Below are 15,005 nucleotides of genomic sequence, written 5' to 3' on the forward strand. Positions count from 1 at the left end.
TTAGTTGTTGCCTGTTGCTCTGTGTCTGTGTAGTGTGGGATGTGGACTGTGGAAATTGGAATGATTTTAGGATGCCATTTCAGTATAGGATGGAATGATGGAATTGATTTTATTAATGGAATGATGGAATGATTTTACAAAAAATTTAATTGTATAGTTTATGTATTGAAGCACATTGAAAGTATTATAGTTTTGTGAATTGTTATGTATAACAAAAAGTTAATTACAATCATAAAATATTTGGATTGATTACAGGGCTGATTTGAGTTGATTCTTGAATTGTTGAACTATACACTTGAAACATGAATTTTTTGTTAATGTATTTTAAATTTTCTTATGATTTTACGATCCGTTTTTACGATCCGAGTTTGTTTTGTATTTTCTGTGCCGCGTCAAAATCGCGATTTTAACAATCTTGGAAAGCTTTTTAATTTTGTATTTTTTGGCGAATGATTGGATTGTTCAAGGTCATTGACGAGTCTATAAAAGTGTCCGGATTATAAAGTGTTTGCTATGTATTCTGGGTAAAAAATAAGTTGGGAATCTAATTTCTCTCAATTTGAGTTTTTTTTTTGTATCTATTTCACTAAAAATTTATTTTTTTAGTATTTTTAATTTTTTTGATGAGTCAATGTAAATAATAAATTTAAAAAAATTAAAAATTATTTTAATATATATTTTTTAAATGAAATATATTTAAAAAAAATAATATCAAAATATCTTAAATTGAATAAAAAATTATGAAAGGAGAACATACCGCCCTCCATTTTATGCCCACAAATGACTATTTCATGGGAACCAATCGACTTAATTTATTGTTTATTATTTATCTTTTTATCTCTGTATTGGTATTTTGTATTTACTTTCACACAGTTTATTTTTATATTTGAAATTATATTTGAGTGAGTTTTAAAAATAATGTTTGACTTTAAAAAACATTAAATAAATATTTTATAATAATTTTGATATATTAATATATATAAAAAAGATTATTTTTATATATATTTTTTTAAAAAAACTTTAACATGAATGACGTATCAAAATCTGTATCTGCATCCATCTCCATCAAGTAAATGCGGATCTCTCCATTACCGTGCGCACTAAACTGGCAATTCTTTTGTGCCACAGGTCACTTCGGTAATTAGATTCCCCTTCCATTTTCTTTTTTCTTTTTCATGAAAAGCAAAAAATAAAAAAATAAACTTTATTTCTGTCCCTGTATATTGATCCATCTTGCACTTCTACCCACAGTCTAGCTTTAGAGACATGTATTTTTTTTTTTTAATGTTTTAAGAGTTATTTGAGATATCATAATTTACATGGGGATTTGGGAGGAAAAAATAAAAAAAAATAAAAAAAATATGAAAAGATAATTCTGATTTCAAAAATAATTTTTAAAAAATAAAAAAATATTATTTTAATATATTTTAAAAAACAATCACAACTACACTTCCAAACAGACCAAAACTGTGTAGCAAAAGGTAAAATTAAAACCTCTTAAAAACTATGGAGGTCACATCGGGAAAATGGATACTATGAAGGCAGAAATGAATCATTGATGAATATGCAAGGATAAAAATATAGTTTGCGGAAAGAAAAAATAAAAAACAAAAAAAGAGAAATTGTCCTACGTGGCATGCGCATATAGATTCGATTTCCTTTAGTATTGTGGCCGAACTAAAGACAAATGCCCTTTTCCTAGTCTTTGATCTTTCCCTCTTCTGTAAATATCTAAGGCAATTTGCTAAACGAAGAATATATATATATATAAAACCCTCTCTCTTGATTGCTGATAAATCTTTCCCATCCACGCTCGCTTCTACTGCGGCCCTTTATCTCTCGCTCTAATCTATGGCCGCATCTCAAGCAATTCTCCTCTTGCAAAAGCAATTGAGAGGTCAGCCAAAAAAACAATTATTTAATTGGGTTTCTGTTTTTCGTGTCAAAGTCTTAATCTTTGATAATTTCTTGATTGATTTTCCAGATCTCTGCAAGAACCCGGTTGATGGATTCTCTGCTGGCTTGGTTGATGAAACCGACATGTTTGAATGGAGCGTTTCAATAATTGGACCCCCTGATACCTTATAGTGAGTAATTTACGAGTTCGAAGTTTTGATCTTTAGATGTTTCAAGACTGATAATTGTTCATGTTTTGTGGGGTTAAGGATTTTGTTTCTTTTTTGTCCGAGTTTACTTTACGGGTTTTGATTGTCTGATGTTGATGATGGTTCCATGTCTTGTTTCAGTTGAATAATGGTTAATTGATTTGAGTGATGATTGAGTTTCTGTTTGAGAAGCTTACCTAAAGGCGTACGATTAGCTGGTTAATGGTTCATTTGGATGATTAACTGAACTTAATTTGCTTTTATACATTATACATCACTGAGCTTGGGTGTTTCCTTCTCTATGGTGTGTTTTCTGGAGGAAAAAAACAATCAAAATTTGTTAACGGAAGAGCTGTGGCTATGTTGGTTTTACCTTGTGCCTGATCCTATGTAGCTGATCTTTCGCCAGATATAGGCTTAGGGTAGATTAATGGCCTACATCGATGTAGTCGAATCTTACATGTCATGATCCTGACGAGGAGAAAGATAGTTTTGGCCTGCTGCTACATGTTTGAAACCAGGGCTTGGTTAAATTGTGGTATTTTGTTTCTAGAGAATTATATAGGAGTTTTTTATCATGCAAGTTATTCCATTATTCATGGGATATGAAAGCTGGTGCTGTGTTGTTTGTTAACAAGCAATTCTCCTGTTGCAGTGATGGGGGTTTCTTCAATGCCATCATGAGCTTTCCAAAGAATTATCCAAACAGTCCTCCAACTGTCAGGTTCACCTCAGAGATGTGGCATCCGAATGGTGAGCGTTCTTCTGTTGTTTTCAATCCAATATCTATATTCATAGTCTAGCTACATTTTTATCTTAGGATTCGTGCCTGGGCACATGTCTCTACATGTTTGCATTGTATATTTCAAACGAGCGAAGTTCTAAAATGTAGTTGGCTATCCCTGAACTGCAGTTTACCCAGACGGAAAGGTTTGTATATCAATTCTTCATCCACCTGGTGATGACCCAAATGGATACGAGCTTGCAACTGAGCGCTGGAGTCCAGTCCATACTGTATGTGATGCTTTTATGCATTTTATTTTTTTTGGTTGCAGTATATATGTGTGTGCGTGTAAATTTCTGGCTATTGCTAAGTACATTGCTTGCTTTCTGTGTCTTTTTGGTTTATCCTACAAACATGGGTAGGATTTTGGCTTGATAACTGTTTTTTCTCTTTGTTTGCATTTGTTGCGAACATTAAGAAGCTGCACTGTGAAATCCTATCAACCATATGTTTTTTTTTTTATATATATATATATATAGTGACATGTATGACATGCTGCTTTCTATTCCTATCTAACATCTACCAATGGAAGGCTGCAAGTGTTTGGATAACGATTTGTCACTTGCAGTTCTGAGTTACTGTCTGGTTCGTGGTTAAGGATGAATGTCAGAAGAGATATGTATATGGTAACTCTTTTGCTTTCATGCATGATGATTTTAACCCACTTTGTGGCATGATCATGTGATGGTGGTTCTGATTGGCAGTGCATATTGGTGATGGGCAACTATAAGGACAGAAACTTGAGATGACTGCAAGCTGAATTTCATTTCAGCTCTGAGGGGCTTATTTCTAGCCCAGATTGAGGTGCTTTTTCCTGAGCCCTGGCACGACTTTAGTTTAGAAGAGGTCGCTTGTGTCGGGGTTGGTTAGCATTGCATGGCTCATTGGACACGTGAAAAAAGTAAACCAATCAATTTGAGAAATAATGAAAAATCAGAAGTAGGAGGTTTACGTGGTAAATAAAGAGTAAAACCAGAGCAGCATGGAATGGAATTCATATTGGTTTTATCCATGCAACCTGTTATTTTTGAAATGTTGTTGAAACAACTAACATATTTTGAGTGCACAAGTAAAATATGAACCATCATACTTCAATCGCATATGACCTTATAAGAGAAGGAAGGCTAGAGAAAAGAAGGTTACAGTGTAAACAGTGAGAAAAAATTAACCAGAAGGATTACCAGCAGAGGTGAGACAACATTCATTGAGTTTGCATGTGAAGGAATATTAGAGGCTGAAGGATTGAAATTGTTGATAGCTAACATCAGGATTACATAGCATGCGTGTTCTCTCTTGTTACATGCATGACTCTAATCTTATTCCTAATGATAATTTCACATGTTTCTTGTTCCTTTGATAACCAAGATTTTGGTCCTTTGCATCACCAGACATGTTCTTCTCAAAAACTTGTACCTGACGCTTTTTTCTGCCTTTTTATGTTGAGACAGGTTGACTTTATGTGATTCTAATTTGCAGGTTGAAAGCATTGTTTTGAGTATCATATCGATGCTTTCCAGTCCTAATGACGAGTCTCCTGCTAATGTTGATGCTGCGGTAGGTGTAGTTTTGTTTATTTTGCCATAAATATGTAATCTTTACTCTCAAATTCATTAGTTTCTTGAATAAGTGTATTGAGTAACAAGTGGTTAAAATAAATATTTTAAGCATTTGAGAAATTTCACAATCGCGTTCGAAGAATTTCCAAGTCTCATACTGCAATCAATATATACCTGTCACATTTGGCCTGACCTTTGCAGTGATTGGAATATGTTTAACTGTGTTATTACATATCTCATCACATCGAGTTGTATGCATCTTATTGCCACCATTCAAGCTCTCACATGAGATGCTTCTGTGTCTTGCATGAGTCTAGTCATGACTGGATCACGAGGATCATGCATTATTTTATTTTTTTTGCTTTCTACTAATCTGGTTGATGCGCCTTTTCTTTTCTAACAATTGCTGGACTGTATAACTTCAGAAACAATGGAGAGAGAGTAGGGAGGAGTTCAGGAAGAAAGTAAGTCGATGTGTTAGAAAATCACAAGAAATGTTGTGACAGTGTATATTGCTGCATAGCTTTTGCATATCCCCAGTCAAGGGAGGAACTGGTGGCCAATGGACCCTTCTGTGAACCATGTAAAATTTCATCAAGTTCTTGTTTTCCTTCCATTGTAACCTGCACTTTCTGTGCGCATATCTTTGGGTGACAATCATTAGTATTAGATAACTATATAAGGGCTTGAAATTGGCATTTCCTGAACTTGTATGAACTTTATTGATATCTTATATCTTAATGGTTTTGTTTTCTTAATCTCGAAACGAGTTCAATAGTAGTTTTACTTGTTAATTCTACCTTGATTCTTTCTACTACATAAAGTTACGATCCATATAACAATTACCTTGTTGAGATAACCAGCAATCCCCCCCAGACAGCTCTGAAAACACAATTTATTAGAAACTTTTGTTAGAAACGTGGCTCTGATGATTTGACCCGGCATTAAGGCAAAGAAAAATACTGAACATTGTTCAACTGGACTGGAAAGTTTTGTATTTTAATTTTAATTTTTGAAAAAATGATTTTTTTAAATTTTAAATTAATATTTTGGGTGTTTTTAGATTGTTAAAATAAATTTTAAAAAATAAAATATTATTTTGATATATTTTTAAATAAAAAAACATTTTAAAAAATAATCATCATAAAATATATATTATTTTTTATTATTAGTCATTTAGTTGTTGACACAGCATTGTAAACATAGCAATCACTACCTGTCTTGCAACTAAATCAATGAAGGGAATGATATCTCGACATGTATATAATTCACCTATGCAGAGGCAGCCATGAATCTACAAAGGATAAGTGTAGCTTTCGTTTTCTTATATTTCTTCGTGACCAATTATTTTGGTTCTGACTGTAAAACGGTCGTTAGCTTGGAATATCTTTAAACCATACAGTTAATAATTGTGTAAATTGATTTTCCAAGTTATCATCTCAACTTCAAATTTAAAAAAATGTCATGGATTTTTTTAAAGAAGCGTATCAATTTAAACATAGACGGATTATTTTAAATCCATGTGAAAATAAATCCACCGAAAACTAAATTAAAAAAAAACATGGTTATTAATAGATAGCCTAGTATATTAAATAATTAAATAACCAAAGCTCAAAATAATCACCTCAATTTACACGAATAGATGATGACAATTCATTGCTATGCACGTGCTCAAATTAATTTAAATTATTAAATATATTATAATTCTCTTTGATTAAAGTCCCATTTGATATTGCGCTCCAAACAGGGTGAGATAAAATTTGATTTAATTTGTTTAAAATTAAATTTTTATGTTTTTTTTATCATTTTAATTTGTTGATATAAAAAATACTTTTTAAAAAATAAAAAATATATTATTTTAATGCATTTCCGAGTGAAAAACACTATGAAAAACAACCACAACCACACTCTTAAACACTCACTAAAAGCGTGTTTGAAATTGTGGTAGAGGTTGTTTTTCAAAGTGTTTTTCTCTTGAAAATACATCAAAATATTTTTTTTATTTTTAAAATCAGCATATTAAAACGATCTAAAATACTAAAAAAACAATTTAAAACTAAAAAAAATTAATCCAAAAAGCAAGGTACAATCCCTCAAACAAACACTATCTAAAGTCACGTTTAAGAGTTTGGTGAATCTCAAACAAATATTGCTTAAAAACCTGTTTAGGAATGTGGTATAAATTGTTTTTTAAAGTGTTTTTACTTAAAAATATATATAAATAATATTTTTTAATTTTTTTAAAGTTTATTTTTAATATCAACATATCAACTAATACACCCAAGGAAAAGTGCATTAGAAATAAGCAAATAACCTAGAATGTTCTAGGTCACATCATAAGTTTCAATTTTGAAACAGGAAAAGTATCCAACATGGCCTCCATCATAGAAGTCAAAATCTCCTTGCTCATCATCTCCTCTCCTCTACATAAATAAATAATTAAATAACTAAAACCCAATACCCACATTCCTAAACCAAATAGATTTACACTTCACTCCTCTAATTTTTCTATTTTTTTTCCCTCCCTTCTATTACGGCCTTTCTCTCTATCCGTAGCTCAAATCAAACAAAGAATCAATGGCCGCTTCTCAAGCTAGTCTTCTCCTGCAAAAGCAGCTGAGAGGTTAATAACCCCACATCAATCCTTTTTTTGTTTGTTTTTCGTAGAAAGTTTTAATCTTTGATGGTTTATTTATTTTCTTGTTTATTGATTTTGTAGATCTATGCAAGAACCCAGTTGATGGATTCTCTGCTGGTTTGATTGATGAAACCAACGTGTTTGAATGGAGCGTTACAATTATAGGCCCCCCCGATACCTTATAGTGAGTTTTCATCCATTCTTTAAGTTCTTTTTTTCTCTCTTTTGTTTTTTTTTTAACAGATTCTAGGGCTACACCTTTTTTATTTTATTTTAGTAATTGGTTTTAAAATCTTGTGTTGCTTTTCGGGTTTGAATTTGGTTTAAAGGGTTTTTATTAATCGCGATGATGCTATGAAAGGCTCCTTTTCATGTCTGGACCTTTCTTGTTATCTGATTTTCAGTAATTATTTTTGGATTTCTTTCTATGAAGTTTACTTAAAGGTTTTGGTAATGGCTGACTGGTAATATGTTGTTCTTGAGCCTGTTAGATTTTCTTTAATCAATTGGATTATCAGCTGAACATAATTAAGCTATGAATGCATTCAGTTTTTAATTGATTTTGAGTCTTCTGCTTTGTTTCATTCCAGTGCTTTCTGGTAACTTGATAGGCTGGTCCAATTACTTATACCCCGACTAGTTTGGAACCAAATCTTGGATGTATTTTGTTCTTGAGAATTATATCCAGAGCTTTTAGTAGCATTCAAATTTGTTGTATAATATGCTCTGACAATTAAAGGTGACATTGTGTTGTTTATTAACAACTTATTCTCATGTCACAGTGAAGGGGGTTTCTTCAATGCCATCATGAGCTTTCCACAGAATTATCCAGTCAGTCCTCCAACTGTCAGGTTTACCTCGGAGGTGTGGCATCCAAATGGTGGGTGCTTTTTCTTTCTTTATTATATTTGTGTGTGCGTGCGCTATTCTGCGTCCGTGCCATTGAAATGGAAAACTACTAAAATGTTGCTGTCTCTGAACTATAGTTTACCCTGATGGAAAAGTTTGCATATCAATTCTTCATCCACCTGGTGACGACCCAAATGGCTATGAGCTTGCAACTGAGCGCTGGAGTCCAGTTCATACAGTATGTGATTCTTTGATGTTTTATATTACTGCATCTATTAAATTGCTTGCAGTTTTTATAAATATGGTGCTTGTTTTTTCCTGCCTTTTCTTTATCCTATTAACCATAGAGTGGAAGTCAGTTCAGAATTGTTTTTTTTCCTCTGTTCATATTGATGTAAACACTAAGAGTTGCAAAGAGGATAGGCGCTTTCTATACTCGTGTTTTTTTTTAGATATGCTTTTTTCGACTCCCTAAGAAGGCTGCAATTGTCCGGACAAGCAATTTGTAACTTGCTCTTCTGAATTACAGGTTTGTCTTGGATAAAGATGAATATTTGAGAGAGAGATATAGAAATGGTAGCTCTTTGCATTTATGCATAATTCCAATCCACTTTGTGGTGACCATGTGATGGTGGTTTGGATTGTTAATGCATCTCAGTGATCAGCATCTTTTATAACTGAAACTTGAGGTGACTGCAAGACTTAAAGGCAACTCAGCTATGAGGGGCTCAATTCTAGCCCAGATCATGTGTTTTTTTCCGGTTCTGGGACAACTTTAGGTTACAATAGATCGCTTAGGCTGGGTTGATTAATATCGTTTAGCCTATTATGCAACTCCAAGTTTCTCCATTCTTCACTGTAGAGAGAAGCCAGCAAAGGTGGTAGTGTCAGTAAATAACATGATGAAGGATTTAAACTCGAGTGCATGGAGTGAGGGGATCATTTTGGCTTTATAAATAGACAAGATGACTATTAAAATTTAGACAACACTTGTTGAAAAGCTCAACATGTTTCACTTGCCAAAGGAAAATATCAGTTGATGTATTCCGATTGCAAAGAACAAGAAGCACAGCTTGTAATTGTACTGTGCTGATCACCAAATAGCTCTGTATGTTTCACCTCACAACTCAGGACTGTACAACAGTGTGGTAGAGGCCAATTAGGCTCCAAACATTTTACTTGGTGTTGTGCCTTATTTTGGTTGAGTTTTTTTTTTTTTTTAAAACCTTTCTTATTTAGTGTCCTGTTTTTTGCAGGTTGAAAGCATTGTTTTGAGCATCATATCAATGCTTTCTAGTCCTAATGACGAGTCTCCTGCAAATGTCGATGCTGCGGTAGGTGTATATAATTATTTATTTGTCCATGAACATGTACCATTATTTTCACCGTCTTTTTTTCTTGAGAAATTTTTGAGATTGAAATGGCAAAAATATATGTTTTCACAAGAAGTTTCAAAATTAGCAGTGCAGGCAACTACATCTTATTGCATTGTGTATAGCGCCACCATTAAATATTTAGTGATGAATGTGGGCTGCATTTTATATTTTGCTAGTGACGCACATAAATTCCACGCTTACATTTTAACATTTTTGTAATCGAACAACTTCAGAAACAATGGAGAGAGAATAGGGACGAGTTCAAGAAGAAAGTAAGCCGATGCGTGAGGAAGTCGCAAGAAATGATGTAATGCTGCAGTGCTTCTGGTGTCTGTATTCAAGAGAGGCAGCAATGTACCTTGTAGAATTCCGTTCACCTTTTGTTCTCAATCCATTATAACCGAACTCTTTGTGCACATGTTTTGAGTGACAATCATCAGGCTTAGATATTCATATTTTGGTTTAAACTTGGCTGTTCTGGAACTTGCATGAACCCGTCTGTTTCTTTATATCTTTTGGTTTGAATTTCGTTATGTTGAAATCGATCAACGTCATGCATTTCCTCTCCTTTCTTCAACCACCGGATGTCAAGATGTGTACGCCTTGATTTTGACAGTTGCCTTTGGCGAGAGCGCTTCCTCCCCCTCTCCGCTTGTAAAAAGAAATTATAAAAATAAAACTAGTTTTTTATTACTATGTTTGTTGGCAATTTCTTTAATTTTCCAAACATTATCTTCAACCATGAATACTATTGAAAACTTGCGTCAGACAAAATAATAATAAATGATATTTTGATAAATAGTACAATATCCGATTATGGACATAAAGGAAGGAGGGAGTAATAAATAAGAGTGAAAAGTTTTTATCATAAACATGGTCCGATGCCAGATTCTTGCACCAGCCGAATTACAGAAATCAGGCCTGGTATAAAAACTCCAGTTTTTAAAATGTCTTCAAAGAAATTTTGTGGGAGGAAATTAGGTCGGATAACATCGAAACTTTTGGATATTAAAAGGTTGCCATTAGGAAATTTAAACAAAACAGAGATGGGAGTTGAACTTTGGTAAATTTATAAGGACGAAAATGAAGTTTACCCTCCTTCCTATTAAAAGCAAATCACGAAAAAAACCCCTCTCTGACTCTCTCAAGTTCCGGCGACTGTAACTCGGGCTTTGTGTCTGATCTCACTACTGTGTTCCTCAAAAATATATCGGCTAAACCCAACAAGCATCCCACTCCTCTCCCTCATCCTCCTCCACCCCAGTAAGCTTCTCTCCTTCATGTTCTGTGGTTAAATACCCACTACTATTTTAATGGCTGGTAGAATTTTTTTTTTTTGTTAGGAGATTTTTGCTTTTGATGTTGAATAAACTGAATATGCTCTTAGAGAAACTAACGACCCGTTACCAAACACCAAAACCCATCACCTTCACATAGTTCCTGCAAACATTGCAATAACTCCATATGCGAAAATTGGACTACTGGACATTTCTCTCTACCTGTTCGATAAAATGCCAGCACGAACAGTTGTTTCGTGGAGCGCTATGGCTTGTAGTTATTCAAAATGGGGCAAGTTAAATGGGTGTCATTCTTTACTTTCGCCAATGCACGGTTCTACTATTATACTCAGTGAGACTGCATCTGGTATTGTATTAAGTGTTTGTGCTCATGTGGGGTTTGTTTTATGAAATCTGGGTCTGAGATTTTTTGAGCTTCTTGGGTGTGCTTTGTCATTTTTGTGCAAATTGTTCACTGATTGAAGGTGCTGAGTTGGTTTTGTTGAGTGACATGAGAGAGAGTATGACATTAGTAAGCATAAACTGAATACAGAAGTTGAACACTTGCTCCCAAGACTTCTGCTTTGAATTTATTTACTGAATCCTGAAAGAAATTAGGAGTATGGTTGGGTTAGGATTCTTATATTTGGTACTGGGGAGCTGGGTGCTGCTTTGTGTCCATTTTTTTTTCTCCAATCTTGAATTTAGATGCTATGGACCTTTCACCAAACGAGCCATGGCACACACTTCAGAACATTTTAGGCATGGAGCCAGAATTGGGATCGGAAATCCATATCTGACTCATTTTGTCCGCACATTTGTTGTACTGCATATGCACTCTAGACACTATGTTAACCAACCTTAGTTTATGGTTGGTTTGGCTTCACAAAAACTCAACTTAAAAAGCTGGGATCATGTTGGCCTCCAACATGTTCCAACCTGCAAGTTGCATTTCTATGTCAATATAGTTGATAACTAAATATCCTACATGTTGAACCAGTGACCTGGAGTATGTGCAACATTGTTTACTGTTTACCTATACTGAATGCCTTCATTGCCACACTGCAATGAAACACATTGTTGGAACTCCAGCACACTTGAGTTTGTCTTTCACATGCATATAGAAATGTAAAATTGATTGTTGCATCTTAGTGTTATACTACATGATGTGCTTCTTACCCATGCAGCCTCTTTGGTTGAACTTTGTACTTCCAGCGCTGCACATTTGTTGTTTTTGCATTTAATTTGAACCCTTAGCCTGTAACCTTGACTATTAGGCACATAGTGCTATCATTTCCTTATCATCAATTTTAGCTGGGCAGGTGATGAGGCTGGAATAAAAAAGTTAGAGATAAAATTGGAGGCATCCAAAATATTTCTTCATGGTTATATTTATTAAAGGCCTATAGATTGAAACTAATAAACATCATATCATGTTATTTTGAGTATGTATTGAAATGAATTTCTTAAAGTTAGAGTTGATTTTCAAGTAATGATAGCATGCTTGAAAATAATCCTATATGTTTATGTGATTGCAGAAGTGGAACCGCATTCTTGCACGACCCAAATGATGCCACTTAATTAATTACATATATCTACCTATCTGTGCAGGCATAAGGACAGGAAGATCAGTGACAATACGAAAATAGAGTGTGTGGAAATGAGGATAGTGGGATTGACAGGTGGAATCTCGTCGGGAAAGAGTACTGTCTCAAATCTTTTCAAGTCCCATGACATTCCTGTCGTTGACGCTGATATAGTTGCTAGGGTGAGTATTCCCTTTTTTTTCTTTCTTTCTTATCTTTACCTTTGGTTGCATTACATATATATCTCATCATTTGGTAATTTTGACAAATGATTCCTTTTTTTGGATGGCATAATCTGATTCTTGCATCAGTTTCATGGGCAAAACTGTCAAATTTTATAATTGTTCATGGCTACTTAAAAGAATTATTCAAAGCGGATTCAGTTGGTGTTATGAATTAAATGGATTGCAGGATGTACTGAAGAAAGGTGCCGGTGGATATAAGAGGGTAGTTGCAGCGTTTGGAGAGGACATATTGCAAGCTAACGGGGAAGTTGATAGGCCAAAACTGGGCCAGATTGTGTTCTCTGACCCTGGGAAGCGCCAGCTTCTCAATAGGTACAGTTTAGTTAGTGGCGTATGTGTGTTTGATGAATAACAAATATGTTATATTTATAGCATTCGGGTTATATGGAATAGAATATAATATATGTATGAAACAAATTATTGAAAAGAATGGCTGTGTTTTAATTTTGAAGTCGTAGCTTGCTAAACTGGATTTACTGAATGTTTAATGAAATGACATCATCTCAAGTTTTTCATATTTTCATGTCTATGCTCTAATTTAGATCGGCTCAACTTGTACATGAAAGAATATATTAAATTTCTCTGTGGAAATGCACATTCTTTTGGCTTGAGTTGCAATGTATAGATTGAGGAAGCATGCAAAGCATAGTTTGCATCAGTTTTCCCTGTCTATCAAGTGAGATAGGAACCAAATTCTTTGTTTAGTCGTATCGGTACTGTTTAATTGGTTGCTTGTTGACAGAAAATAATCATTAGAAGATAAATAAATATGAGCTGATTTTATTTTATGAAGAAGCATGAGGTTAACATGTCATTTTTGCCTGCCAAAGTAAACTCAGTTCACGCTCATCAAGCAGATTTTATGTCTTAAAGAAATTTCCTTTAAATTGTGAAGTCATACCCCTGAAGTTATAGTACCTGTGACTTGATTTGTCCTGCTTGTATCCAGCATTTAATCTCGTTATCTCTCTATGTCTGGGGTATTATGCCAAAAAAAAAAAGAGCATTAGTGGCCATGCCTAAATTTGCTAGTGGATTCTAGATTGTGATGGTGTTCTATGGAACAATGTCACAGAATTGCATGTTACGCTCCTTCTAATGCTTTGCCTATTGAATACTTTCAGGCTTTTGGCTCCTTTTATATCCTCTGGCATCTTTTGGGAAATTTTAAAGTTGTGGTTGAAGGGTTGTAAGGTAATTGTCCTAGACATTCCTTTGTTGTTTGAAGCCAAGATGGATAAGTGGACAAAACCCATTATTGTTGTTTGGGTTGACACTGAAACACAGCTTCAGCGACTCATGGCAAGAGATAGAATCAATGAGGAAGATGCCAGAAACAGAACGAACGCTCAGATGGCCCTGGATTTGAAAAGGTCCAAGGCTGACATTGTCATTGATAACTCTGGCACCATAGAAGACCTGGAGGAACAGTTTCAGAAGGTATTAGTCCAGGTTACAGAGCCTTTGACGTGGACTGAATTCTGGCTTTCAAGACAGGGAGCCTTCTCGGCTCTTGCGTCCATTATTATCGGAGTTGTTGTTGGCAAAAAATGTTCTTAGCAAATTATAGTCCAAATTCTTAATTTCTATTGCTTGACATTTGCCATGCAACCCCCCCCCCCCCCCCCCCCCCCCCCCCCCCCGAAAAATAGATTTGGTTTTGTTTTGAAATATATTTATTTAATGGAGATACGCCCAAGATAGTGCTTTTTATCCTTAACCCACCCATGCAAATGTCATTGATTGGTCTTGTTCGCCATTAGTTTCCTTTCCTCCTTAATCTTTGAATGGTTATAGACCAAAAGGCAAAAGAAAAATGGATTGAAAAGTGAGAAAATAATTACTAGGTATTGAAGCAAAGTACTGAATAAGTCATAGTATATGGTTAGGGTTTTTGGTAGAGAGGTAGAAAAAAGAGAGAAGGCAGGTGGCTGTTCCCTTTTTTTTATTAATTTGATAGACTTGTTAATATTAAATGACTCTGACTTGATTAATCTCTCGTGACACTTTATCCAAATATATTATGCTGTGTTTCGTCCTAAGCTGTAGATACTACAATAGTACATGAGTTTTAGTCCCTCGAAGATGCTTCCTAGCTATCCCAATCCCAACACAAAAACTATAAATCCTCATAGAACGTAAAGTTTCATGGGTGCTGCCGTTCCCCTGATAAAAATGAAATTCATTCGCAGAGTTTCAGCCACACCTTAACATTTTCAGCGTGCATTATTTCTTTATTTTTTAAAAAATAAAGATCCTAGCTCGAGCAAAATTTCATATCAAATTGGTTGAGAGTTGATCTGATCAAATCTAATTGATTTATGTCGGTCAACTTGTGATATTATTGACCCGGTTAAAAAAAAATCAAAATAATATTAACTTTATTTAAAAATAAAATAAAATAAAATAATAATATTTTAATCAACATGCATCAACTCACTTAATCTATAACCAATATATCATATCATAGGCTAGGTGAGGGTTTATACCCATGTGCCAAAGATTAAATCAATCAGTCAGCTACCATCTCTGTCAAACTTCCATAAGCAAAGCACAATGCCCCGTGATGATCAAGGCCAGCGAGTCTCA

The 15,005-nt window shown here is 34.3% G+C and overlaps 3 protein-coding genes across 5 annotated transcripts; all 3 read left to right on the forward strand.

Moving 5' to 3' along the window:
- The first annotated feature begins 1,685 nt into the window (after nucleotides 1-1,685).
- On the forward strand, nucleotides 1,686-5,203 carry LOC7458153 (ubiquitin-conjugating enzyme E2 7). The gene is made up of 6 exons (XM_002315190.4): nucleotides 1,686-1,897; nucleotides 1,985-2,087; nucleotides 2,761-2,858; nucleotides 3,019-3,119; nucleotides 4,366-4,443; nucleotides 4,871-5,203. Exons 1-6 carry the CDS (start codon nucleotides 1,852-1,854, stop codon nucleotides 4,946-4,948), a joined length of 504 nt encoding a protein of 167 aa, XP_002315226.1. The 5' UTR covers nucleotides 1,686-1,851; the 3' UTR covers nucleotides 4,949-5,203.
- Nucleotides 5,204-6,804: 1,601 nt separating this feature from the next.
- Nucleotides 6,805-9,775, forward strand: LOC7489575 (ubiquitin-conjugating enzyme E2 7). Its single transcript, XM_002315191.4, has 6 exons — nucleotides 6,805-7,068; nucleotides 7,165-7,267; nucleotides 7,866-7,963; nucleotides 8,070-8,170; nucleotides 9,189-9,266; nucleotides 9,542-9,775. The coding sequence occupies exons 1-6, from the start codon at nucleotides 7,023-7,025 to the stop codon at nucleotides 9,617-9,619; spliced, it is 504 nt and encodes a 167-aa protein (XP_002315227.2). The 5' UTR covers nucleotides 6,805-7,022; the 3' UTR covers nucleotides 9,620-9,775.
- Nucleotides 9,776-10,377: 602 nt separating this feature from the next.
- Nucleotides 10,378-14,136, forward strand: LOC7489576 (dephospho-CoA kinase). 3 transcript variants are annotated; one of them, XM_024611306.2, is made up of 5 exons: nucleotides 10,378-10,571; nucleotides 12,197-12,353; nucleotides 12,583-12,728; nucleotides 13,541-13,610; nucleotides 13,704-14,136. In XM_024611306.2, the coding sequence occupies exons 2-5, from the start codon at nucleotides 12,246-12,248 to the stop codon at nucleotides 13,974-13,976; spliced, it is 597 nt and encodes a 198-aa protein (XP_024467074.2). In that variant the 5' UTR covers nucleotides 10,378-10,571; nucleotides 12,197-12,245; the 3' UTR covers nucleotides 13,977-14,136. The 3 variants fall into 3 exon arrangements, with proteins under 3 accessions (XP_024467074.2, XP_024467073.2, XP_024467072.2); XM_024611305.2 differs by having other exon boundaries at nucleotides 10,393-10,571; nucleotides 12,124-12,353; nucleotides 13,541-14,136; XM_024611304.2 differs by having other exon boundaries at nucleotides 10,411-10,571; nucleotides 13,541-14,136.
- Nucleotides 14,137-15,005: the final 869 nt, after the last annotated feature.

This window comes from Populus trichocarpa, chromosome 10, assembly GCF_000002775.5.
Source record: "Populus trichocarpa isolate Nisqually-1 chromosome 10, P.trichocarpa_v4.1, whole genome shotgun sequence".
Lineage (NCBI taxonomy): Eukaryota > Viridiplantae > Streptophyta > Magnoliopsida > Malpighiales > Salicaceae > Populus > Populus trichocarpa.

Excerpts from the sequence above, each read along its gene's own strand:
- LOC7458153 (XM_002315190.4), top strand. The coding sequence starts at position 1,852 with ATGGCCGCATCTCAAGCAATTCTCCTCTTGCAAAAGCAATTGAGAG. Across the intron at positions 3,120-4,365 it reads GCTGGAGTCCAGTCCATACT|GTTGAAAGCATTGTTTTGAG; the intron begins GTATGTGATGCT and ends TCTAATTTGCAG. Across the intron at positions 4,444-4,870 it reads CTGCTAATGTTGATGCTGCG|AAACAATGGAGAGAGAGTAG; the intron begins GTAGGTGTAGTT and ends GTATAACTTCAG.
- LOC7489576 (XM_024611305.2), top strand. The coding sequence starts at position 12,246 with ATGAGGATAGTGGGATTGACAGGTGGAATCTCGTCGGGAAAGAGTACT. Across the intron at positions 12,354-12,582 it reads ACGCTGATATAGTTGCTAGG|GATGTACTGAAGAAAGGTGC; the intron begins GTGAGTATTCCC and ends AATGGATTGCAG. Across the intron at positions 12,729-13,540 it reads AAGCGCCAGCTTCTCAATAG|GCTTTTGGCTCCTTTTATAT; the intron begins GTACAGTTTAGT and ends GAATACTTTCAG.
- LOC7489575 (XM_002315191.4), top strand. The coding sequence starts at position 7,023 with ATGGCCGCTTCTCAAGCTAGTCTTCTCCTGCAAAAGCAGCTGAGAG. Across the intron at positions 7,069-7,164 it reads CCTGCAAAAGCAGCTGAGAG|ATCTATGCAAGAACCCAGTT; the intron begins GTTAATAACCCC and ends TTGATTTTGTAG. Across the intron at positions 7,268-7,865 it reads GGCCCCCCCGATACCTTATA|TGAAGGGGGTTTCTTCAATG; the intron begins GTGAGTTTTCAT and ends CTCATGTCACAG.